At 37.6% G+C, this 23,611-nt stretch overlaps 1 protein-coding gene across 2 annotated transcripts in view; it reads left to right on the forward strand.

The window, feature by feature from the left end:
- The window catches only part of hgfa (hepatocyte growth factor a), a 47,066-nt gene extending 25,119 nt beyond the window's left edge, over nt 1-21,947 (forward strand). The window contains exons 9-18 of one of the 2 annotated variants that reach the window (XM_007245021.4): nt 1,685-1,815; nt 2,390-2,483; nt 7,250-7,386; nt 13,615-13,644; nt 14,460-14,562; nt 15,301-15,375; nt 16,999-17,136; nt 17,238-17,344; nt 19,291-19,433; nt 20,022-21,947. In XM_007245021.4, coding sequence (XP_007245083.3) covers nt 1,685-1,815; nt 2,390-2,483; nt 7,250-7,386; nt 13,615-13,644; nt 14,460-14,562; nt 15,301-15,375; nt 16,999-17,136; nt 17,238-17,344; nt 19,291-19,433; nt 20,022-20,204 — 1,141 coding nt within the window. In that variant the 3' untranslated portion in view covers nt 20,205-21,947. The remainder of the gene's footprint in view (nt 1-1,684; nt 1,816-2,389; nt 2,484-7,249; nt 7,387-13,614; nt 13,645-14,459; nt 14,563-15,300; nt 15,376-16,998; nt 17,137-17,237; nt 17,345-19,290; nt 19,434-20,021) is intronic. The other variant, XM_022671392.2, reaches the window with a different exon arrangement.
- The last annotated feature ends 1,664 nt before the right edge of the window (nt 21,948-23,611 follow it).

Consider the following 23,611-nt stretch of genomic DNA (forward strand, 5'->3'; position numbering starts at 1 on the left):
TCAGAAAGGGGTCAGGTGGTGCAGCAATTAATTATCATTGACTATTCTATAATTCCCTGTGATTGGGAGCTGAAGTGAGCTTTTATTAGCTTTCATTTTATGTAATGGTACAATCCACCTTAAATGCTGCGACCTCTGCTGTCTGTTGCATCATTTAAGGTGGAACAGAAAAGTTAGCTATCCAGCTAGCTACTGAGATGAATTACTAGCAATTTATATGCTTATTATGAAGGAGATGGTCTTAGAACATCTACAACTACTTATTAAGCTATGGTAATATAGTGCTTATTGACTTTTTAACAAGGAAAATACTCAAATGTGTGCTTTTCTTTGGTTGCTTTTGCTGCCATCTTGCCAGTGATTTTCTTTGTCCTCTGTTTTGAGTAAGCCTCTAAAAAGTCTTTGTTTAAAGGGTCATATACCCCTAACACTTACCCCTACCTCTTCAACCTAACAAGAATCAAGTCTCCCTACCCCTAGATGTCCACACGCAAAACAGAGGGGTAGGGCTACATGGTATGGCCAAAGAGTTAAATGGGATTGGACCATAGAGTCTGTTCTTCCAATTGAATCTTATTGCTAGATTACATATGACTCAAATCCAGAAGTACGAGGGTATGAATGGGTTGAGATTTCCTTTATGCACCAGTGTCTTATTCACTGTCTGCATTTAATAGCAAGAGCAACAAAGATGATGCTTTTAAAATGATTTTAATTTGATGTAAAGTGGTCGTGGCACTTTCATGACTTTCATGTTTGTCATTTTTAAGAAAAGCTTAAAGATTAATTTAACAAAGTTAGTGAACTTGTTGCATTTAAGATTTTTAGTTACTTAAATTTAAAAATAGAACTTAAAGCTTACTAAGTCTGTTTTAACAAGTCTATTTTTATATAAACTTTTAAAAATTAAAAGTTTTTGCTTAAACAGGGATTCCCGCTGGGTCTGGTGAAGCCATTGGATTTTGTGGCTTTTAATTCAAAATAACTTTTTTCAGTTAAAATACTCAGCAGATGTTTACTTCATTACAATTGCAAGTAATATGAACTATGCATATGAAAATATTAATGTTCTTCAAAGAAAATGAGCCAAGGAATCTTTACAAAATCAATATTTGTATCATTTTATTTAGGTAAAAACAGAAAACGGGGCCCACAGAAACCCAAAAACCTTTAAACCTTTAAATAACCTATTTTTTTAAGTTTACCAGAACCATCAATACAGTGCAACTAACTACAAAATAAATTAGTTTTTTTTATGTAATGCCTTTAAAGCAGTAGGTAAACGCAATATGTTAACAATGGCTCTTCATCTCTGAAGCTGAAAGGCTTTTACATACCTTCAGCACAAACAGCCATAAGCAGCTGATGCTCAATTGATGTGAACAGCCTGTGTGGGTTTCTTGGGAAGTCTTTTGACTGTCCTCCCCCAATTCACACTGATTTATTTTGTTTGCCTGTTGAACTGCCAGCTTTAGAACATTTGCTGGTGTTTGTTTGATCATTATGGAATGGCTTTAAATAGTCTTTGAGACTAGAAGGGTGAGCTTTGGGTGGTAGGCCTGCTTTGAGTTCATGTAACTTAATGAGAATTTCTTTTTTTTCATGTGTTTCATAGGCTATGTTTTCCTTTTGAAATCCTCCTATAGTGGATTGTGATCAGTATTTTTTTATGTGTGTGTTTCAGAGACCTGCGAGAAAACTACTGTAGAAACCCTGACGGCTCTGAAATCCCATGGTGCTTCACCACAGATCCGAAAGTGCGTAAAGCCCTCTGTACCAGCATCCCCAGGTGTTCGGAGACCCAGGAAAAACCAGGTGAGACCACACACACACACACACACATGCACATGTGAACACACACATGGTTTCATTTTCTCACCAAAAATATCAGAAAAATCAAACAGTCCTCGAGAAAGACAATGTATTTATATGTCTGCAAGGTCTGATAGATTTAAATAGATTTTTCTATTGCAAAAGTATCCAGGCTCAACTTTTACAAAGACACTTTTCACGCCATAAGAATCGTTTTGAGGTTCCAGGTCAAGCAGCATGCCAGTCTGTCTCTCTCTCAGTCTCTCAGTCTCTCTCTCTCTGGTTCTGCTTAAACCAAAGTCAGATGTTGGCACAGAGGACGGCTGTTTTTTTCCACAACCACCAATTGTAAAGTGGTCTCTGACGTGAAATTGGCTCTGACCGCAAATAAAAGCCCCTTTAAACATGCTTATTTCATGACAACATGAATACAGTCCGCAAATCCATAAATGACCAAAATTCAAATGTGTTGATGGTGTGGATTTTAGTACATTTCTGTGTGTTTTGCGAGCGTGTGGTAAAAACGGTCTGATGTATTGTTCTTGCTACATTCATTTCTTCTGTGCCTGTGTCCCAGAGTGCTACGAGGACAATGGGGAGAGCTACCGAGGCAATGTGTCAAAGACCAGATCGGGCATTCCCTGCGGACTCTGGTCAGACCACACATACAGGTACACAACCGCTCTGCAACCTTTTACGGTAAAATATCTGCTCTTCTTTTTCCTGAACTCGCTTGGCCCATATCAGCGCTGCCAACCAAGGAACCCTCTCTCTCATTCATCTGGCTTTGCTTTAGATTGGAGCTCATAATGAGGGCTAGAAGACAGATATGAAGAAAAGGCAGCATTAAAGAATTCGAAAAAAGAACTCTGTCCATAATGGTGACTGGACCTTTTCTGTGCTTCTTTATACCTATTTGTACGCACTAAAGCCTGAACAACATAATAAAACACAAAATGGATATAGACGCATTAGAATAGCCTAGAAAATGTAACCTAGTTAGTCATAGTCATTTAATAATAAAAGGACACTGCAATAAATATTCTGTTCTTTATAGACTGAATGAAAGAATGCCATTTCAATACCTTTACTTTTGGTAGATTAGTTGGAATGCTTTGAGTCAATGTCATGTTGCATGGTCCACCTCCACTTCATCTTCAGTTTTTGGAAAGATGGTCTCACATTTCCTTTTACTGCTAAACACCAGCTAATATGAAACCGTCAAACACATAAATACAGCCTAAGCTAAGTTTCTAACAATTTTTTTCCCTACAAATTCAAGAAAAACAGCTTAAAAGACTTTTATTTGGCAACGACGACTTTATCATAAAACTGGTGCTTTTCCAACAATATTAGCACGTAAAAAAGTTAACGAGAGGTGTTCAAGAGCCTTCGTGGTCACAGAAGTAAACAGGGTAAGTGCATTAATTAGCGTTGCTAGTAAGTAATATAGCTAAGTACACTCAGAGCCGTCCTCCCCTGCAGTCTGAAATGAGAGCTGCAAAGCTTGGTGGTTTCTAGGCTAAAATTAATTCAGGTAGTTGGATTATGAGTTGTTTTCTTAATTATACTAGCTAGTAGGTGTCTTGAATAGCTCACTGCAAAGTTTCTTGGTCTAGACTTCCGGTACCACTTTAAAATAAGACTACCTTTATAAAGGGTTTATAAATGATTTACAATTTGTTTATTAATGGTTACTAATTAGGTTGTAAATGCCTTAAAATCATTAACAATCAGTTATAACACATATGTAGAAAGGGCAACAATATAGATGGCGGTGGGTTCACTATTTGGCAAACAACAAGTCATTGTTGCCCTTTCTACGTATGTGTTATAACTGATCATTAATGATTTTTAAGGCATTTACAACCTAATTAGTGACCATTAATAAACTGATTGTAAACCATTTATAAACCCTTTAAAAGGTAGTCTTATTTTAAAGTGGTCCCAAACTTCCTAGGATGTCCAGACCTGGTCATTTTAAAAGTTGTTTTAATTGTTTTCTACTTTTCTGGGAAGTGTTTGGAGATTATTTTGAGATGTATTTTTTTATTTCCATAAGTCCCTTCCTAGACTCATCAGCATCTATAGACTTTTTTCACCATGGTGTTACCACTTACTTCAACAAAAAGAGCCCGAGCAAACTAATGTCTGATGTTTAAATAAGACAGCCGTCTTCCAAATCCTTTTTAACCATGTTTGAATCAGCCAACGTGCACATGCATGCACAAAGGAGAAATTGGAAGTGTCTCTGAATTAACCCTTGGTAAGATGTTTGGTTGAAGATATGGATTAATACAATATAATTTATTGATAAAAAGCTGTCTACATACCAGATAAGGACACGGTTGAAGCTGTGCTTGTTGTGAAATTGTTATGAAGGGGACTGCTGCCATATGCCTCCTAATCAGTGATGAGTGTGTAGAGATGGCACCCACAGACAGCTAGCAGAATCCGACAAGGCCTCTATCTTTCCACATTTATCCAACTGACAACATGACTTAAAGTAGCAAACGGGGCTTCTACAGAGACTCGGTCTGATACCGAACCGCTAGCATTAGTTAATTTACAGGAATTTTAAAAGCTGAAATTGCACAGACGGATGGACATGTTCCAGAGGCGACCCCCGACCCCTAGGAAGCGCTACCCCCCCCACTCTCGCGCCATGGCCAGATCAAAGCCAATCAGCTTCCTGGTGTGGCGGGCAGCCAGCGAGTCTGCCTCGGCCAGGGTCAGCAGGTCAGCTCTGAGAAAGCTCAGCCGCCGCTCGCGTCAGGGAGGAGGAATTACCCTCTCCTTCTCGATCCATCATTTCTTCTTACCCATTTTTCACCCTCCTCTGTGCATCCTCCATCAGCCACTGGGATGTTTTGTTTTCTCAGTTAGGGACTGTTGGTACAAAGCAGAGCTGAATTGAAGTAGTGTTTCTTAATCCTGGTCCTGCTGTCCCTCTGCCCAGCATATTTTAACACTTCCCCTGCTCTCAACACACCTGACTCAATCATTCAGCTCATTAACAAACCCTTTTAGTGTGTCGGGGAGTGTGTTACAGCAGAGAGTGCATTAAAATGTGTAGAGCAGGATTTCTCAATGACCAGAATATTATACAAAAATATTATACTTGGTTATTAATTTAGTGAGGTAAATGATTCAGTATTACATACTTGTGAGTGGCAAAATTATGTGAACATCTAGGTTCAGCAGTTAGTTTGAGAGGGAAACTATATTTTTTTTACATAGATGCACTGATACAAACATACACAGAAAGAAAGAGGAGGGAGAAAAGAGAGAAAAAAAGGAAAACAGTGAAACAACTACAAGACAGGCTAAAAAGAAAAAAAAAAAAAACAGTTATAAAAGTATAAGCGAAGAAGTCAGCACTCAATATATTGTAAGAAAAGTGACCAGGCTTCCTCAAATAATGTATGTCATCATTGCCCGACTGTCATAGACGATTACTATCATGCCTTTCGGATTTGTCCTCCAATTCAGCGGTTTTGGTTGGAGGATATGAATAAACTATCAGACATTATAGGGCTTGTCATCCCTCGCTGTCCTATTTAAGCTCTTCTAAATGTTTTTTTTTTTTTAATTTACAGCACCCAATCATCTTAAATCATTTATTTTAATATTAATAACCATCGCTAAAAAAGTAATACTGTTGAACTGGAAAGACAGAACTCAAATTTCAATTAAACACTGGCTTAATCTCCTCACAGATCATTGGATTTCAGAGAGACTAACAGCAAATCTTAAAACAATAGATTACATCATTTAAGGGTGAAACTAAAGTCAGGTATTTTTTAATCAATGGGAGGACAATTAGGTGTGACTGGGCAGAGCCTGCTTTGCACAACACATGTTTGTGGAAGTGTATCGTGGCATGAACAAAGGAGATTTCTGAGGACCTCAGAAAAAGAGTTGTTGATGCTCATCAGGCTGAAAAAGAGTTTGGACTCAACCAATCCACAGTCAGACAGATTGTGTACAAATGGTGGAAATTCAAGACCACTATTTCTCTACCCAGGAGTGGTTGACAAACAAAGATCACTCAAAGAGCAAGGCGTGTAATAGTCGCGAGGTCTCAAAGGACTCCAGTGTAACTTCAAAGCAACTGAAGGCCTGTCTCACATTGGCTAATGTTAATGTTCATGAGTCACTGAACAACAATGGTGTGCATGGCAAGGCTGCAAGGAAAAAGCCACTGCTCTACAAAAAGTACAAAAGTACAAAAAGTTGCTCGTCTGCAGTTTATTAAAGATCACATGGACAAGCCACAAGGCTGTTGGAAGAATGTTTTGTGGATGGATGAAACAAAAATAGAAGTTTTTGGTTTAAATGAAAATTGCTATGTTTAGAGAAAGAACATAAGTGCATTCCTGCATAAAAAACATTAACACGCCTGTGAAACATGGTGGTGGTAGTATCATGGTTCACAATCTTTCAAGCACCACTGTGAAAAAAAACTGGACTAAACCATTAACATTTTCCAAGTACCATATGTGGTATCACTCTGTGTTCTGTAGTCCAGTTGGAACTCTACTATACAGTTATGCAGATGATAAACCCATCATCATTACAATCCCATTTTTAATCTTAAATGTTTAAATGAGATTCAGCTAAACTGTTTTATCAAATGTTCTATAGCTCTTCGAGTCATTTTTGAAGCAAATAAATTAAGATTTTAGCATTTTGACATTTAGCAAGATGGTGACAGTTTTTGTCTAGTGTTTGTTAGTAACATTAGCCTAGCATCTCCTGTAGTAAACTGAAGAAGCACATAACAGATACGACACATGTCTTGGCTCATCAGCTGCATCTGGGCTTGGGGATAAATCATGTTAGTTTCATTTTCCATGCAACGGTTCTATTAATGAGAGTACAGAGAGTAGGACTCAATATATAAATACAGCTCTGGAAAAAAATAAGAGATCACATCAGTTTCTGAATTAGTTTCTCTGATTTTGCTATTTATAGGTATATGTTTGAGTAAAATAAATATTGTTACGGACAACATTTCTCTATACAAAAAATATTGTAAATTAGTAAATTAGTAAATTAATGCAAAGAAAACAAGTTCATATTCATAAAGTTTAAAGAGTTCAGAAATCAATATTTGGTGGAATAACCCTGGTTTATAATCACAGTTTTCGTGCATCTTGCCATGTTCTTCTCCACCAGTCGTACACACTGCTTTTAGATAACTTCATGCCTTTACTCCTGGTGCAGTTCAGCTTGGTTTGATGGCTTGTGATCATCCATCTTCCTCTTAATTATATTCCAGAGGTTTTCAATTTGGTAAAATCAAAGAAACTCATCATATTAACAAACTGCAGAGTTTACATATCTGGCTTCTCTTCTTGCTTACTCTTATGGACAGTAAAATTGATTTTCTTTGTGTGTGTGTGTGTGTGTGTGTGTGTGTGTGTGTGCGTAGCAGGGATACACGCTCCGGGACAGCAAGTGCAGGGTTGCAGTTGAACTTGTGCAGGAATCCAGACAGAGATAAGCACGGGCCGTGGTGCTACACTTCCAACTCCTCCATTCCCTGGGATTACTGCGGATTAGAGCAATGTGAGTTTCATCGCCTTCTCTTTTTCTCCTTTCTTCTCCTTTTTTGTCTCCTTGTCTTATGTTCTACGTTCTATTCTTTTTAAATTCTTCTTCTTACCTTTTATCTCCTAAGTGTTTGAGTGAAAGTATGTTTCTTAATATCCATAAATTCCAAAATCCACAAACTCTGAATGAAAAAACTGATGATTAGTTACACAATAGTGCATTTAACGTGACACACTGTCAGCAGCAGAACAAATTAGATGACAAACACTTGAAAAATAAAAAAATAATTTAGTTGTGAAAACTGAGCACAAAAGACACAAAAAAAACCAAAAGAAATACATTTTATAAAAGAAAATACATTTTTGGTTTAATTCAGGAAGGCCTGAATGAATAGAATAACTGACATTAGTCCATATATATATACAATATGCATTATTATAATGTATGTGGCATTGAGATGACAAAGGACTTGATTTACATCACATAGTACAAAATCTTTACCAATGTCAGCCACCAATGTGTAAGGTACAGTGGCACTGTCTTGATCTTGAGCAATATTTGGTACCATTTTAAAATAAGCCTCCTTTATAAAGGGTTTATAAATAGTCTATGAGGGAGTTTAATATTGGTTAAAAGTTAGGGTATAAATACTTTATAAACCATTAATAAATAGTTATAACACATAGAACATGTGATTTGTTTTTCTAATAAAATAATATAGAAAGTCAATTTAGCTATTTAGTCTTATTTTATGTTAACATACACCACATTATGATTAATGCATAAATTATTAATCTGTATAGTTGAAAGTTAATAACAGATATGTTATTAATAGATATGTTAATTACTGCTGACTGAAGGAACAGACAAAATAAGGTTTAACAGTATAAATAAATGTGGAATCACATTGGCAAATTTGGCAAACAACAGGCCACTGTTCTCCTTTCTATGTATGTGTTGTAACTGCTTATTATTGGTTTATAAACTATTTACAACCTAATTAAGAACATTAATAAACTTATTTACAAACTTTTTATAAACCCTTTATAAAGGAGCCTTATTTTAAAGTGGTACCCAATATTACATGAACCTTTTTAAGATAGCTAATAAAAACCTATATAAACATTTACTGTATAAAGGCTTAGTCCAAACAGTATCTACCCCAAAAGTGCTATGACTACTGACTTATGACATATTTAAATAGGTCTTTAAAAGTGTTTTTGTATGTTAATATGAATGTGGTGTCCCACAGCCTAGTGTTATTTCCAATTCCCACCTAAAACACTGTCATTTACTAGAGCAAATAAGACAGAAGTTGTGACATATTGTTGCTTTCCATTAGCTTTAGTGTTTCTAATAGAAAAATTATAGCGAGAGTCTCCTTTTATAACACTTTATTACAATGTTTAATTGGTTATTATTTGCATCTTTAGAACAATATAGGAATGACTGAGCTTCTCTGAAAAGAAAAAAAAAACAAGGAAAGAAAAGTGTAACAGGAATTTAAAGCTTGTCAATCAATTTGATCTGCTGTGTTCTTTATTTGGATTCCTCCTGTTTTATTTCTTCGTAACACCTTTCTGCTTTGACCCCACTCTCACTCTTACGAGCAAATAGGCGTTAAGGAGTCCTCGGCACTGAAACTAGGTTGGAGTCAAACGTTATCGCAGCATTCTCCTCCAGCTGGCCTCGGGTCCGTGTGAACTGTGATTGAATGTCAATTGATTCATTCCACAGCAGTGCGCTTGAACTTGGTTTGGAGTCAGAGCTCTTCAGAGTGCAGACTGGCCTTTTTATAGCGGTACACAATGTTGGAGACTCTTCTACTCAGCCCAGACACAGATTCTGTACACACTGGATTGTCTTATGCTTATTCCTACTTAGAAAGTCCAAGTGCTTTCTAGTAAAAACATCAAGGGCCATGAAAAAAGTAAAGCCCCAAACCCCCCTGCAATGTCTTGCACTCATTAACCCACCATGGGGGGGCTCTAAATGTGTTTCAGTGCTGCTATGATCAGAAGATTGCTGGTTAGAATCCTGGTCATGCAGCTTGCCATCAGCTGCCGGAGCCCTGAGAGAGCACAATTGGCCTTGCTCTCTCTGGGTGGGCAGATGCCGCTTTTTCCCCTCATCACTCCAAAGAGTGATGTCAGCTAGCTGAAGGTATCGGAGACCGAGTCGCTGCACTTTCCTCCGAGCGCGCTGTGATGCTACTCTGCAATGCTGACTAAAAGAGGTGATGGCTGACTTCACATGTGTCGGAGGACATGTGCCAGTCTTTACTCTCCTGGTGTTGGGGCATCACTAGTGATAGGGGGAGAACAGCTGAGCAGCTGAGTGGGTGGGATAAATGGCATATCTAAACATAAATGAGCCTGATATTACAGTTTCCTGATTTGCTGGATATTGTAAATGATTAGCAGACATCAGGGAGATGCTTTCACAATACATGAGAATCACAGACCTCACAGGAGAAGTGAGATCTCTCCATTCGAGATGAGTTTATTCACAAAATGAAGAGTTTAGTTGTTAATGGTATCTCACACATTTGCTTAGCAGTTGCTAGGTGGTTGTTAGGTGATTGCTATGTTATCCTAGGTTGTATAATCATTGATAGGTTAGTGGGCTGCTTTATATTCATTTTTTTCCAGATTTTTTCATCAAAACTACAATTAGATACATTGTAATGCACTCTATTGTTTCATTCCTCCCATACTCCCAGATAACCTTAGTTAAAAGTCTTAAAAGGTATTTTTGCCCTATTCAGATTTCTTTTGTTTTTGCATTTTTGTCATACTTACATTTTTCAGATTATCAAATAATAACTTTAATAAAGTGCAAACATAACCTGAGTAAATAAAAAGCACTTTTCAAATGATGATTTCATTTATTAAGGGGAAAAAATATCCAAACCAACTGGTCCTCTGTAAAAAAAAAAAAGTGTTTTCCCCCCTGTAAATAAGAAAGAGATTGGGTGAAAATGGTCTCCATGGGAAAGTAAAAAAAAAAAATACTGCTGACCCAAAAGAACACAATGACCCATCTCACATTCATCAAAAAACATCTTGAGGATCCCCAGGAATTTGGGTAAATATTCTGTGGCATAACGTGATAAAAGTGGAAATATTTGAAAGGTGTGTGTCCCGTTACATCTGATGTAAAACTAACAGATAATTTTAGAAAAAGAACATCAATCTGAATGTAAAAGATGGTGGTGGTAGTGTGATGATCTGGGGCTGCGTTGCTGCTTCAGGGCCTGGACAACTTGCTGTAATAAATGGAACCAGGAATTCTGCTGTTTAACAGACAATCCTGAAGGAGAATATCCGGCCATCTGTTCATGACCTCAAGCTCAGGTGTGCTTGGGTTCTGCAGCAGGACAATGATCCAAAGCACACAAACAAGTACATCTCTGAATAGCTTAAAAATGGCCTAGTCAAGGTCTGATTAAGATGCTGTGGCATGATCTTAAAAAGGCTGTTATTTCTGGAAAACCCTCCAATGTGTCTGAATTAAAGCAATTCTGTAAAGAAGAATGGACCAAAATTCCTCCATAGAGATGCGAAAGACTCATTGCCAGTTATCAGTAAAGCTTGATTTCAGTTGTATGGCAGCAAGTGTGGCACAACCAAGTTATTATTTTTAGGGGCCAAACACTTTTTCACACAGGGCTAGATTGGTTTGGATAGGTTTTTTTTTTCCTATAATAAATATAAGTGTCATTTAAAAAAGTGCATTTTAATATTTACTCAGGTTATCTCTGTCTGATAATAAAGTTTGTTTAATAATCTAAAAAAACATCAGTATGACAAAAAAGCAAAAACAAAAGAAATCTGTAGGGTAGTGCTGGGCGATAAAACGATATCGATAGTTATCGAGGAAACTATATATCGCGATAAGTCGGGGCGAGAAATTCGATAAACTAAATTTTCTATTTCCCGTTTAAGTAGCGTTGTGAAAAGGCGCAGCACGAGACCAGGCAGCACGCTGAACTGCTGCTCAGCCCAGTACAACCCCTCCCCTCCCCTCTCCACCATCCCCCTCCGCCCCACCCCCCGAGCCCCTCCACTCTGAACTCCTCACATAGCGGCTCCTTCTCTCCCATTTACTGGATAAACTTCATTTATACTATTCAGCGGCGCTACACTGGAAAACTCACCTTTTAAATATGAGGCATGCGTCTCCAAGATATTTAGAGAGGTGAGCTTGTTCAGATTTCTGAAGGCAGGTAACGCTGCTCTGTTTGCTGCTAGTTAGATTAGCTTGTCTCCAGTTTAAAGTTAGCGATGTTTACGGTGTAAAAGGGATCTGTGCAATCTGTCATCATTAGCTAAGATGCTTTCACTGCTTTTTACATTCTAATAAACTAATGGGTAACGCACGTTAGCCGTGTTAATCCACGTTTCGTGTAAATTAAGGTTAACTTCAGCACGAGTGAGGGGTTAGTATATAAACACACAGAAAGGAAGCACTTTCCATCTTTTTTCCTAACTCTCACTGTTTCTGTTAGAAAACCCTGAGGGCAGCATTCTCCTCTGTCTTTGTGTTTTATAGTTTTTAACAGATAGAGAGTCTGTTATGCTGGATATTTTACTAAATACAGAAGATTATATAATCTGTCTAGCTGTATTTGAACTGAGCTAAACATTGCTGTTACTGAACTGGAGTTTTAAATACACTTAAGTAATGTAAGTCTAGTCTACTGAAAGCCAGTAATGTTAGTATAAATCTGTACTGCAGTAGAAGTGGATCATTTCAGAAACTTGACTTTATTCCTCCCACCTCCATTATAGGCCACTTTTTTTAAAATATTTAAATGTTAGCTTAATTTAAATGTAAAAAAATTATTTTAAAAAAAACATAAGCAGTAAATTATCTAAAATTACAACAAATAGAAAATAGAAAAACAGTAAAACATATGTAATACATACTTTTTATATGACCAAAATTAAACTAGACTGAAATCTGACTAAAACTAATAATATCCGATAGACTAAAATGTAACTAAAACTATTATACATTTTAGTGAAAAGACTAAGACTGTATCAAAATCACCTGTCAAAATGAACACTGTGATATACTCTTGTATTTTGCTTTATGTAGTTGCCTGCATTCAGGGAGGGGAATGATCTTTTGATTAAATATAATTTTATAAAAATAAATAAAGTGTTATTGCAATTTAAATTAAACAGACATATAATGTAAAGGGTCTTACATATTTTTTAGTTTATATATTTGTCCCCTTTTTAAAATTAATTTAAAAGCTGTACCCACCTGGCAAGATGTTAACATCCTAGTGTCTGTCCACAAGGCTCTGAGCCTGCTAGTGATTTTGTCCATAACTCCCTTATTCTGTCACTTCTGAGTAAAAATAGAAACCTTTAAGTGTAACAGAAAGTGATTTGATTTATATCGTGATACATATCGATATCGGCTGATATGAAAAACTATATCGTAATAAGATTTTTTTCCATATCGCCCAGCCCTACTGTAGGGGACAAATTATTTTTCATGCCAATATAGGTAGCATTAAAATATTTCCTCCTCTGTTAATGTGATTAGAAAAGTAAATGTATTTAGTGCAACATATTATCTGGTGTTTATAAATTAAATCAGCTTTGATTTAGAGAAATGCATCATATAGTCCATAGTTGGGAATCACTGTTCTGTTATCAAATAAACGCTGCATTGAACATAGTCAGATTAAGAGCATGTTGTCACTGTAAGTGCATGAGTTCAGTTATGATAGTCAGGTTGTGTGCAAGCTGTGCATCAGAAGTGCAGTGGTTTGGGTCAGGCTCCTTATGTGCAGCGTCATGCTCTAACAGCAGACAGATGCAGAGCTGTGAGGTGTGGTAACTGCGCTGCTCTGCCAGAGCTTCTCTCTGCTGGCCTGTTGCTCCTCATCCAGGTTTTCTCTGGGGCTGATGTCTGTTGAAAATATACAAAAAAGACTTTCTGCACAGCCTTGACATTTATCTTCCTAATGGAGACAGTGCTCTCCCTATATTTGGGAATTTGTAAAACAAATTAGTTTTACTGCTGGCTGCAATCCAGACTGTTGATCTTAATGGTCGAAAGCTATGAGCGTTTACTCTGAGAGGAGTCGGGGGTCTGATGCTCGGCCATGCTGGCTTGACTAATAATATTTTAGTATGTAATACTGTATAATGATTTGTATAGTGATATTTAATCTGTATGCTGAAGCAATTAATGATATGTTGTTTTTTTGTGTAATTTCAGGTAAAACATCAAAGCTTGAGCAAGTGCAAAGTAAGTATATCAATGATCTCAGTTATTGTGTGTTCTGTATTTGTTCTTAGAGGGGAATGTGTATCGTTTAGTAAGCTTTATGTCATTAAAATCCTTTCTTACAATATTTTCTAAGTAAAGCCTAAGTACTAAGGTGGTAAATCCCTACTTAAATCCTGATATACCACATTAACAAAGCCATGCAGTAAACATGTTATGTCGTGAGTTTTTATGTACAGTATAACCAGTAATTCTCATGACAGATGCTACAATGTTTATTATCAAGGCACTTGAGTATTTAGGAATATTAGGAAGAATTTAATATTGCTCAAAAAACCTTGTTAACATGACTGCTTTAGGAAATTCATGCAGATTTTTGTCTGAGGCACCGCTTCATGCTGTGAATCTCCCATTTAATCAAATCCTAAATAATAAAGATCTCTTGATTATGAAGCCACTGAATGTCTTATTGGCATGTTCATGAAACAAGTTTGATATAACTTTGCATTTTTTTGGTGTATTTATTATCATACTGGACAATATGTTTGGACCATTAAGGGAAACACATGGTGAGCAACTAACCTAGGTAGTGGTATTCCAGTAACGACTAATACATGAAGTAAATGATCTGGTGTTGCTGCAGTTGGTCAGGTCTAGGTTCAGCAGCAGTATGTGGTGAAAGAATGAGATCAGCTGACTACCTGAATATACTGAATATAGACCAGGTTATTCCATCAATGGATTTTTTCTTCCCTGATGACACGAGAATATTCCAAGATGTAAACTATTCAAAGTTAGTAATAAAATATGATTCTCTCTTTCTCATTTACCTTCAGCACCCAAGCCTTCCTGTTTTGTGCATAAGACCACTCGAATTGTTGGGGGGACGCAGGTGCAGCGGGCAGAGGACGGAAGTTGGGTGGTCAGCATTCAAAAAGGGTAAGAGGTTCATAATCTTTCACTATTGTGGACGGAACCACGGGTCAGTTGTTTTACAGTTAAGGACACTCAAGTGAAATCTTAGATGTGCTTAACTGATCATTTACAGTAAGCTTAGATTTCCAGATTGCCACTAAGGCTGGGTGCAGCAGCATTAGCATTAGCTGCTTATTTCTAGCAGCTTATCGCTAGTGGCTAGTCACTAGCACTAGCCGCGATTAGCGGGAGGTAAATTCCGCCTGACAGCGCTCGACTGAGGAAGCCTGGGTGTTTCGGTAAGCAGGGGCAATATTAGCATAGCTTGTTTTAACACGATAAACATGCAGGCTACAATATGAAATACTCACCTCTGAATGGCAAATAAGCACTTAGTGCAGTTTGCAGCTAATGCTAATACTGCTCCGGCCTCGTGCTGGAGAACTAAACTGAAACTCTTCAGCTGTACTTCAGCGGACTGGTAAAAATCACATAAGGTGCATTTTGAGGATATTAAAGGATTTTATGTGTGCCTTATAGTGTAAAAAATATGTTTTTGATACAACATCCAAAGTTAAATCAGATACATGAATTGAGCAGTTGTTTTTTATTTTTCTTATTGTAATAAAAAGAGCATTTGACTGTAAAGGAACTTTAAACAGCTTTTAAAGACTCTATGGTACACATGTAAACATGGGCTCGTTTGTATTCAGAAAATATTAATTAATTTAAATGTGTTTGTGTGTGTTTGTGTGCTGACAGGAACAAGCACTGGTGTGGAGGATCTCTTATCCGAGAGGAGTGGGTCCTTACTGACCAGGAATGCTTCCCTTCATGGTAATATCAATATTATTTGTTTGACTTATTCACAAGTAAGCTTCTGTATGCATGTATGTTCCTTTTAAAGCTGTATTTAAAGCTGTGTTAGCGCTTCGGAATTGAAGTAAATGGAGAATCATAAAAATCCTGCCTGGAAAAACTAGTCTTAAACCTCCAAAAAGCTGCTGTATATATTAAACTGCACTGTTGAAAGAGGTGTGCATCTTCGTGTCTCTGGTCGTCTCTGGCGAGGATGTGGTGCTTCCTGTTTATGAGTGGGTAGTGACAGGCTGATGTTCTGGCTCCGGGTGAGCCAGCCGATGGTGCTCTGCTGGCCGTGGAGCTGTTTAGCCTCTGTGTGTTTGGCATGTCTCTGCTGCCGGTGATGTACGCCTGGGGATCTGCTGTGGCGCTCTTCAAGAGAGAACCTTGTTGACCCAGAGCTGTTCTGGACAGAGAGAGCGCGGCTGTCTGTGTTTTAGATCAGCTCTACATAACCCAGACCCGCTGCCTCTCGAGCTTAGCTATCTCACGCATCTCAGGAAGAGGCAGGCCCATCCGCATTGCTGAGGACTCACCTCTGTGGCCCAGATAGAAAAAAAAAGCAGAAGATTGCTTTAGCAGGGATGCAATCCAATGCATTGAGATATCTTTTCCCTATACATGTAACATCGACACGTGGCTCTTTGTTCTGGAGAACATCTCTTCTCCTACTGTACAGCTTAAACTGATGGTGTGGTTTGTGGGGGGAAGGATTCCTCTTTACTTATCAGCCAAGGCCATGTTGAGTACTCCAAGATTGCTTCTTTAATTTTTGTACTGCGGCTATAAGGCTAACTAAATTCTCTTAATTAGCACTGTGCAAACTACTACAGCCCTGATTCATTACATTACATAGCACAATTGGCCTTGCTCTCCTCAGGTTTGTTGCTAATGCTAATGCTAATGCTGCTGCACCCAGCCCTAGTTCAAATCTGTATCTAAGCTTACTGTAAAGAAATGGAAGGAAATATTTAGAAGAAATCCATTGTCTATGTGAAAATCGATTGGATTCGGAAAACAGATGCCACTCATAAATTATGATGCAGAATCAACTTAATCAAAGAAGCTGCATGAAGAATTTATTTTATTATTTTAGACGACATAATCCAGTGCAGTTTACTGAGTCAGTGAGTCAGTGAAACACCACCGAGAGTGCTATTGTCTTTTTATTACTTATTACTACATTAAATTACAATATTACTATTAACATTTACAGTATGCTGTGTCTTTGGTGTTGAAATATTATAAAACAAAACAACATAAAAGTTTCATATCCATGTAAACAGACTCTGACATGGTGGTGCACTATTTTACTGTGCAGCAACACCTGCACAAATTGTCTGTTCCATTCCATGCCATTGTAAATTTCCTGAATGTTAGCTATAACAGCTTCATACCTGCAGTACAAAACTACATATTCGAACAGCTGCTGACATAAAACATGTCTTAACTGAACCTTCACATTTGGACAGGTAGACACGTTGCTGTAGTAGTTCTGTCCACGGTTTGATCTATATGTCCGGCATGGCATGTGGCTGCTGGGTTTTGTCATGTGGTGAGATGAGATGAGTCATGTGTGTGTTCCCGTGTGTTCTGCAGTGTTCCTGATCTCTGGGAGTTCAGCGTGCACGTGGGTCTCCTGCACCTCAATGACTCCACACACACGAAAGGGCTCCGCATCGCACACATGGTCTGTGGACCTGAAGGCTCCAACCTGGCCCTGCTCAAACTTGTCCAGTAAGCACTACAGAATGTTCGCTTACTCATGCTTTCATTCAGTCACTGGTTCACTCCTTACCTTTACTGACCTTTATATGTTGTGCACATGTTGTGTGTAGTCCAGCCCCGCTGTCGGAGCATGTGTGGACTGTGCAGTTACCTGTGGCTGGATGTGAAGTGTCAGAAGACTCGCAGTGCCTGATGTACGGTTGGGGAGAGACGAAAGGTACCACACTTTACCAACATCAATGTCCTTGGTGTTTTTTTTTTTCATTTTGTACCATATCAGAAAATCTTAAGATGTAACAGTATTTCTTACAGTACATCAGTACATTCACTTTCACTTTTATTTCATTGCAGACAGTAAGAAATCAATATATTTCATGTTTTGTCTGTTAACTAAAAATTAAATGAACCCCTTAAACTTAAACAATCAATAAAAAACTATTTCAGACCTGCAACACATTCCAAAAACAGTTGTAATGCATTTGTCTCTTTGTATTGTTGCAGTGCCTTGCATGCATCATGTGGTTTGCATTGTCTTTTTAAAAAAGGCATTCACATCCCTGTAAATATATTGCTCTGCTCTGCAATTTCAGTGTACTTTTCTGCCTAAACGCTGCATCACATAAGTATACTGTCACACCACCATACTATGACAGACTCTGGCGTTTGAAATTGTTGCTGATAACAGTCTGGATGGTCCTTTTCATCTTTGCACACTACTGATTTGTCTGAACACACAGAGATAACAGGTGTTCAGTTAGGCTTGTGCGCTTGCCCTTAACACATTAAAAATCCCCTCTTATCCCTTAAATCATTTAATGATATTCAGAAATTAATGTGATTTAACAATTAAAATAATGAGCAGAAAAAAGATCTTGGTTTCATATTGCTTGTAATCAAATAAAGTGAAAGTAAATGTAAGAAACACTGTCTTTTTTAGTTGCATGTAGTTGCAGGGGTTGTATATGAACTATTCAGCAGCATGCTTTTTTTTTACTTTTTGTGGCACTGTCTGCTTTAACATGCTGTGCCTTTTAAAAGTTTGGACAAACCTCTTCTTAAGTGTTTTCTTTCTTTTTATGATTACATTGCATATTGTATATTGAACACATTAAAGCTGTACAGAATGTTTTTGTAAACAAAAGTTTGAAACAAACCAGAATATGTTTTACACTTTAGAGTCTTCTAAGTTGACGCATTAAGCTTGACAGATCTCTTGTTAATTTCTCAGTGTCCTCATGACGTAGAGTCACCTGGAATAGTTTTTTCAGTGCTGACCAATAGTTGCTGCTTTTTCCTCATGCTGTGCTCAAGCTCAAATTTTACTTTCATGCAAATTAAATAATACTTTATTAAATAAAGTACAAGACAAATGCATGGTCAAGAAAAGCAAGGTCAATATCGGTAAACAGCAGCAACAAGGAGATAACATTCCACGACTGATAAACAGTTTAGAGGTCAGACACTGCAATGCAGTATCAAGGATAAACAAGGACAAACCGTCAATACTTAGCAAAGGACGAATAGAACTGAGTGACTAACACAGCTGATTAGAATTCAGGTGATTTGCCAGGGTCATGTGATTGGGAATGGGTGTGATGTTAGTGGGTAGTGCATTCTGGGTAATGTAGTGTGGGAGAGATAGGAGCACTTTCAATGCCAGGGGTCACATCAAAACACCCATCTCAGTTGGGTTTAGATCAGGGGATTGTGAAGGACACACCCTTTCTTTCTTTGCTACGTAGTTCCAGTTGTGTCCCTTAATTGTTGTCATGTTTAATATTAATTAATAATTAATATGCATCTACAATGTGGATAATACAATAAATAAAGAAAAAAATAAAAACACTGAATGAGAAAGTGTGTCCAGACTTTAAACTGCTACTGTAATTGTTGTTTTATGACAGATTTTTATCACAGAAACAAACATTAGTTACAGTGGAACACTTTTGAGGGAAATTCAATTCATTCATTCATTCATTCATTCAATTCAGTGATTTATTTTGGCTGTGTATAAAAGTATTTTAATTCACTGTAATCCAGACTAATAAAGAGTTTTCAGTAATGCACCCCAGTCTAAGCTTTACTCATGCCATAGGAGCCAGTCCTATACAGTAAGCACATCATGTTAAGTGTGTCCTAATGATTTTTTGATGGTTTCTTTAGCCACAGGTCATGAAGGAAGCCTGAAAATGGTGCAGCTTCCCATGGTCAGCAATGATAAATGCTCTCAGATCCATGACGGCAGCCTGCCTATTACAGAGACTAAAGTCTGTGCTGGAGGACAGAAGGACCAGGGTGTGTGTGAGGTAGGCATCGATACTTTTTCCCTAAACATATAACACCTAAACCAGGGGTGTCCAAACTTTTTTTTGTTGGGGGCCAGAAGGAGAAATATATTTGAAGTCACGGGCCAAAGACTCTGTAATAAAACAAATAATGAAATATACCACTTTAAATAATACATTTTACTGATTACTTTCATTTAAACTCCATTTTACTTGACTTACTATCTTTATCTTTGACAGTGTTGTGTATACTAAGATTTTTCAAACTGATGTTTAATTTCATTATGTCTCTTAATATTAAACTCCTTAATTACGAAAACTTTTATACTCTTTGGCCCGTTTTTCTGTGCTAGAAATGCGCACTTTCTCCGCTTTTAGACTCTTTGCCCAGTTTTTCTGCACTAGAAATGCGCACCCTCTCCGCTTCTAAAATACCTCGCGGGCCGCTCCAAAAAAAGAAACGGCCCGCAAATGGCCCGCGGGCCATAGTTTGGACACCCCTGACCTAAACGCACTGAAGGGCTGAAGGCTTGAAGATTTGATTATTTTCAGTTGATAAATAAAATAATTAATATTATTAACCCTCTCCTTTCGATTCACCTCTTATAGAAAGACTATGGTGGCCCATTGGTGTGTCAAGAAAGAGAGAGCAAGGTCATCATCGGAGTAAGCATCCACGGCAGGGGCTGCGCCATTGCCCGGCGGCCTGCTATCTTCGTCAATGTGGCCTATTACTCAGAGTGGATTCACAAAGTCTTCAAACACTATTCGGACATTGAGAAAAGTTACTAGAACTGTAACTTTCTTTCTTAGATTCCCTTCGGGATGTACTGGGATGTACAGCATGGGTGCAGTATGTACAACGTCCACGCATCTGACGATTCCTCAGCATGTACAAGACCACGACAATGGCATTATCAATGGTAAGCCATACTACTGATTTTGCAGCTCGTGCCAAAGCAACCATGTCAGGTTGAGAATGGATGTTCTGATGACAGACCGCAAAGGAAGCCGCAAGGAAACCTCAACTTGTTGCTTTAAGAAGAGAGAACAGTAAGAAGAGAGTTCAGCGAGTTCAGACAGTGTCTACTTGTCCTTTCTAAATCAGCAAACAATCAGCAAAAATTATATTAGTTTTGATTAAATACTTTTCTGAGAGTTTGTTTTTTTTCTGGCTGAGTGCTTATGAATCTGGACTCACAGGCACAGATGTAGTAGGAAAAAAGGTGAAAAAGGAACCGAAGAAAAAGGAATTCACAGCGATAAAAGATAACGTCTGTCAGAGGCATTAGACCAAAGCATCGTTAACTCACTCTCTATTGTTCTCCTGGAGATACTTGAATACAGTATAATGACCAGAAGTATCCAGATTCAGGCCAGAGGTTTGGTTATTCACTTTGAGGGCCAAGAGGGCCTTTTCCCTTCGGTTTCCAGGAGGCCAAAGAGGGGTACAGAAAGAGGTCAAACAGTTCTGCAGAAATCTTTCAAGAACTGCTACAGTAGTAGTAGTAGTTCGTGCACCAGCAGGGAGCCACGCCACTAGAGTCAGTTCTTTGAAATCAGAAGGTCAGATTACAGTGTCACTATTTCCTGGAAAAGCTGCCTTTGTCTTACCCTAGAACTGATGCCGTAGATTTATGTAGAGTATGTTCAGTAATGGAGAGTGTTACATATCTTGCCTTACTCCAGTATGGAGCGTACACTGGCCCTTTTTGGGGCTGTGCATTTACTATGTTTGGTTATTTTTTTTTTGTGCTCTTGTGAGTATATTGCGGGTACTCTATAGGTCTCATAGATCTGGCTAGCTTACAAATATGTGAAGGTCTACCCATTCTCATGGTGTGTTGTGTGGAAATTGTGAGGTATTTATTTATAATGAAATCTTCTGGATGGAGGAAGATTGTTCCAGCAATACAGTATTATGTTTCGAAAGTGTTAGTGTTAATTTTGGCATGAACTTAAAAGACGTGTCTTTATGAGAGGAACGAAGGGATAATATATGTTTCATAAGCACAACATTTGTGTATGTAAAATGACTCCCCACAGGTCTATAAACCGTAAACCATACATTTCTGACTCTCAACAGAGGCTAATATTAGCTGCATACCTCCGATTGCAAAAAGTACTGAAATAAACTAGCAGAGCGGTTTTACAGGTTTGCTTAACCGACACAAAACATGCCATATTTATTATATGTGGTCATTAATTGCTATGGCCATTTTATTAGCTAAATAAACACAGATGTATCATTATGTAAATATTATTTTATATAAACTGCATTCCAAAATACTCCTACATTGTTTTGATTTTGTACCCATTTTTCTTTACTACATGTTGTCATTCACTTTATGAGCTGCTACACTAGGCTGACATGTCTCACTACAGCAAGTCATGTTCATTTTTTTAATTTATTTTAAAGGGACGACTTCAGTGACTGAGTTTGCTGGCTTTTTCTGTAAATAATTGAGACTTTTGTCAGACAATATGTTTAGAACTTCTGTAATATTAAATTTTGTATTAAATTAAATTGTAAGTAAAATATATTTTAATACTCTCAATGTGTTTGATTTGTTCATTCCTCAAAAAATATGAATTATTTCTCTTTTCCTTTTGAGAGTGTATTATGTGAGAAAATGCTGAGTAGATCATTTTCCATCCACCAAGTTTTTGCAAATTTTTTAAATGCACTGTCACGCCAGACACACGACAGATACCAAACACACAGTTTATTTGCAAAGGGGCTAGTCTTACAGAAGTAGTTAGGGACAGGCAGGGTCAGTAACAGTAAGGCAGCAAATATAAACAACATAGCAGAGAGTGGTCAGGCAAAACAGGGTCATACATGGTAAATGCAGCAAAGAAAGATCCAAGGCAAAAGAGTAGTCAAATATACAAAAAATAAACAATAAAGAGGTCATTAAACAAAGGAAATGCATTGTAGAAGAGCTAGATACCTAGATGGGTATATATACTGGATAGGTTAGGTTGAAGCAATCAGTAACCTGGGAGCGGGAACACCGTAGCGTTGCGTGATCAGCAGAATCAGGAATGTTCAGAGTCATAAGCAAGCAGACTGACATCAGTTTTCCTGAATGGAAAAATACCAAACAACCCACCCAAATATCACAAAAAGATTTTTATACTAGGTAAAAAGTGAAAAAGTTTTTTCTGGTAAAAAAGTTTACCTGGTAAAAATCCACCAAAATAAATTTAATAAAATAAATGAATTACTAAAAAAAGAATTTTGTTAGTTTTAATCCCACTTCTACTCACGTTGACCTCCATATAACACGTTGTTCCTTCATTTAACTGTAGTGGATGGAAACATGACTTATTTGTCTTTTTTTTTTAGCTAAATTTCGTAATTGTGCATAACTTTTGCAAAACATCTGGATGAAAAACTCTTTTAGGAAGGTTTTAGACTGGTTGCTGATATATAAGATTGTAAGACTGATAAGTGGGAAGAAAGATGATGACAGAGAAGAAATCCAGAACCCTGACTTGGATTTCTCAGCTTCTCATATGGCTTCATATGAGCATAAGAAGTGGTGTAGTTTTCTAAATAGGACGCCTACAGAGGTTAATTGACCTCTCTCTCTTTCTCTCTCTCTCTCTCTCTCTCTCTCTCTCTCTCTCTCTGTGATTAGGATGGACCTCTCTCTCCCCTTCACTCTACAAAGTGCTGGCCAGGGAAAATTTCCATTCCTTAATAATACAACTAGCCGTTAACTCCAAGCCTGTTCAGTGGGAGGTAGCCATATGGTTGGTTTGCGTAATGAGACTTGCCAGTTTTGACCTCCCAGGGCTGGTAGCATTGTATGATTTGGTGGGTTTGTCCTGTCTAGTGGAGGCAAATGGGACTAAACTATAAAAAAATAGGAAAAACACAAAAATAAATAAAGTGCAGAAAAATGACAGTGGGAAAAATGAAGTGAAAAATGTAAAATATTGTGTGTCTGTGCTACAAGTCATTCAAAAGATAACACTTTGGATTCCTCTGGCATTAAAAACAGTTGTGCTGTCAGGCTAAATAAGTAATTGCTTTCCATACTTTTATGTTTCCATCAAAACAGTAGGAAAGAAGATATGCTAATGTATTTAAGAAGAATTTACTGCATGTCATTTTTCATTTCTCATGAGCTTTTCACACGGTGGAAAGGCCAGGGGGCAGTTTCCAATGATGTAAACACAAACAAACA

Source organism: Astyanax mexicanus, chromosome 2 (assembly GCF_023375975.1).
Source record: "Astyanax mexicanus isolate ESR-SI-001 chromosome 2, AstMex3_surface, whole genome shotgun sequence".
NCBI lineage: Eukaryota > Metazoa > Chordata > Actinopteri > Characiformes > Acestrorhamphidae > Astyanax > Astyanax mexicanus.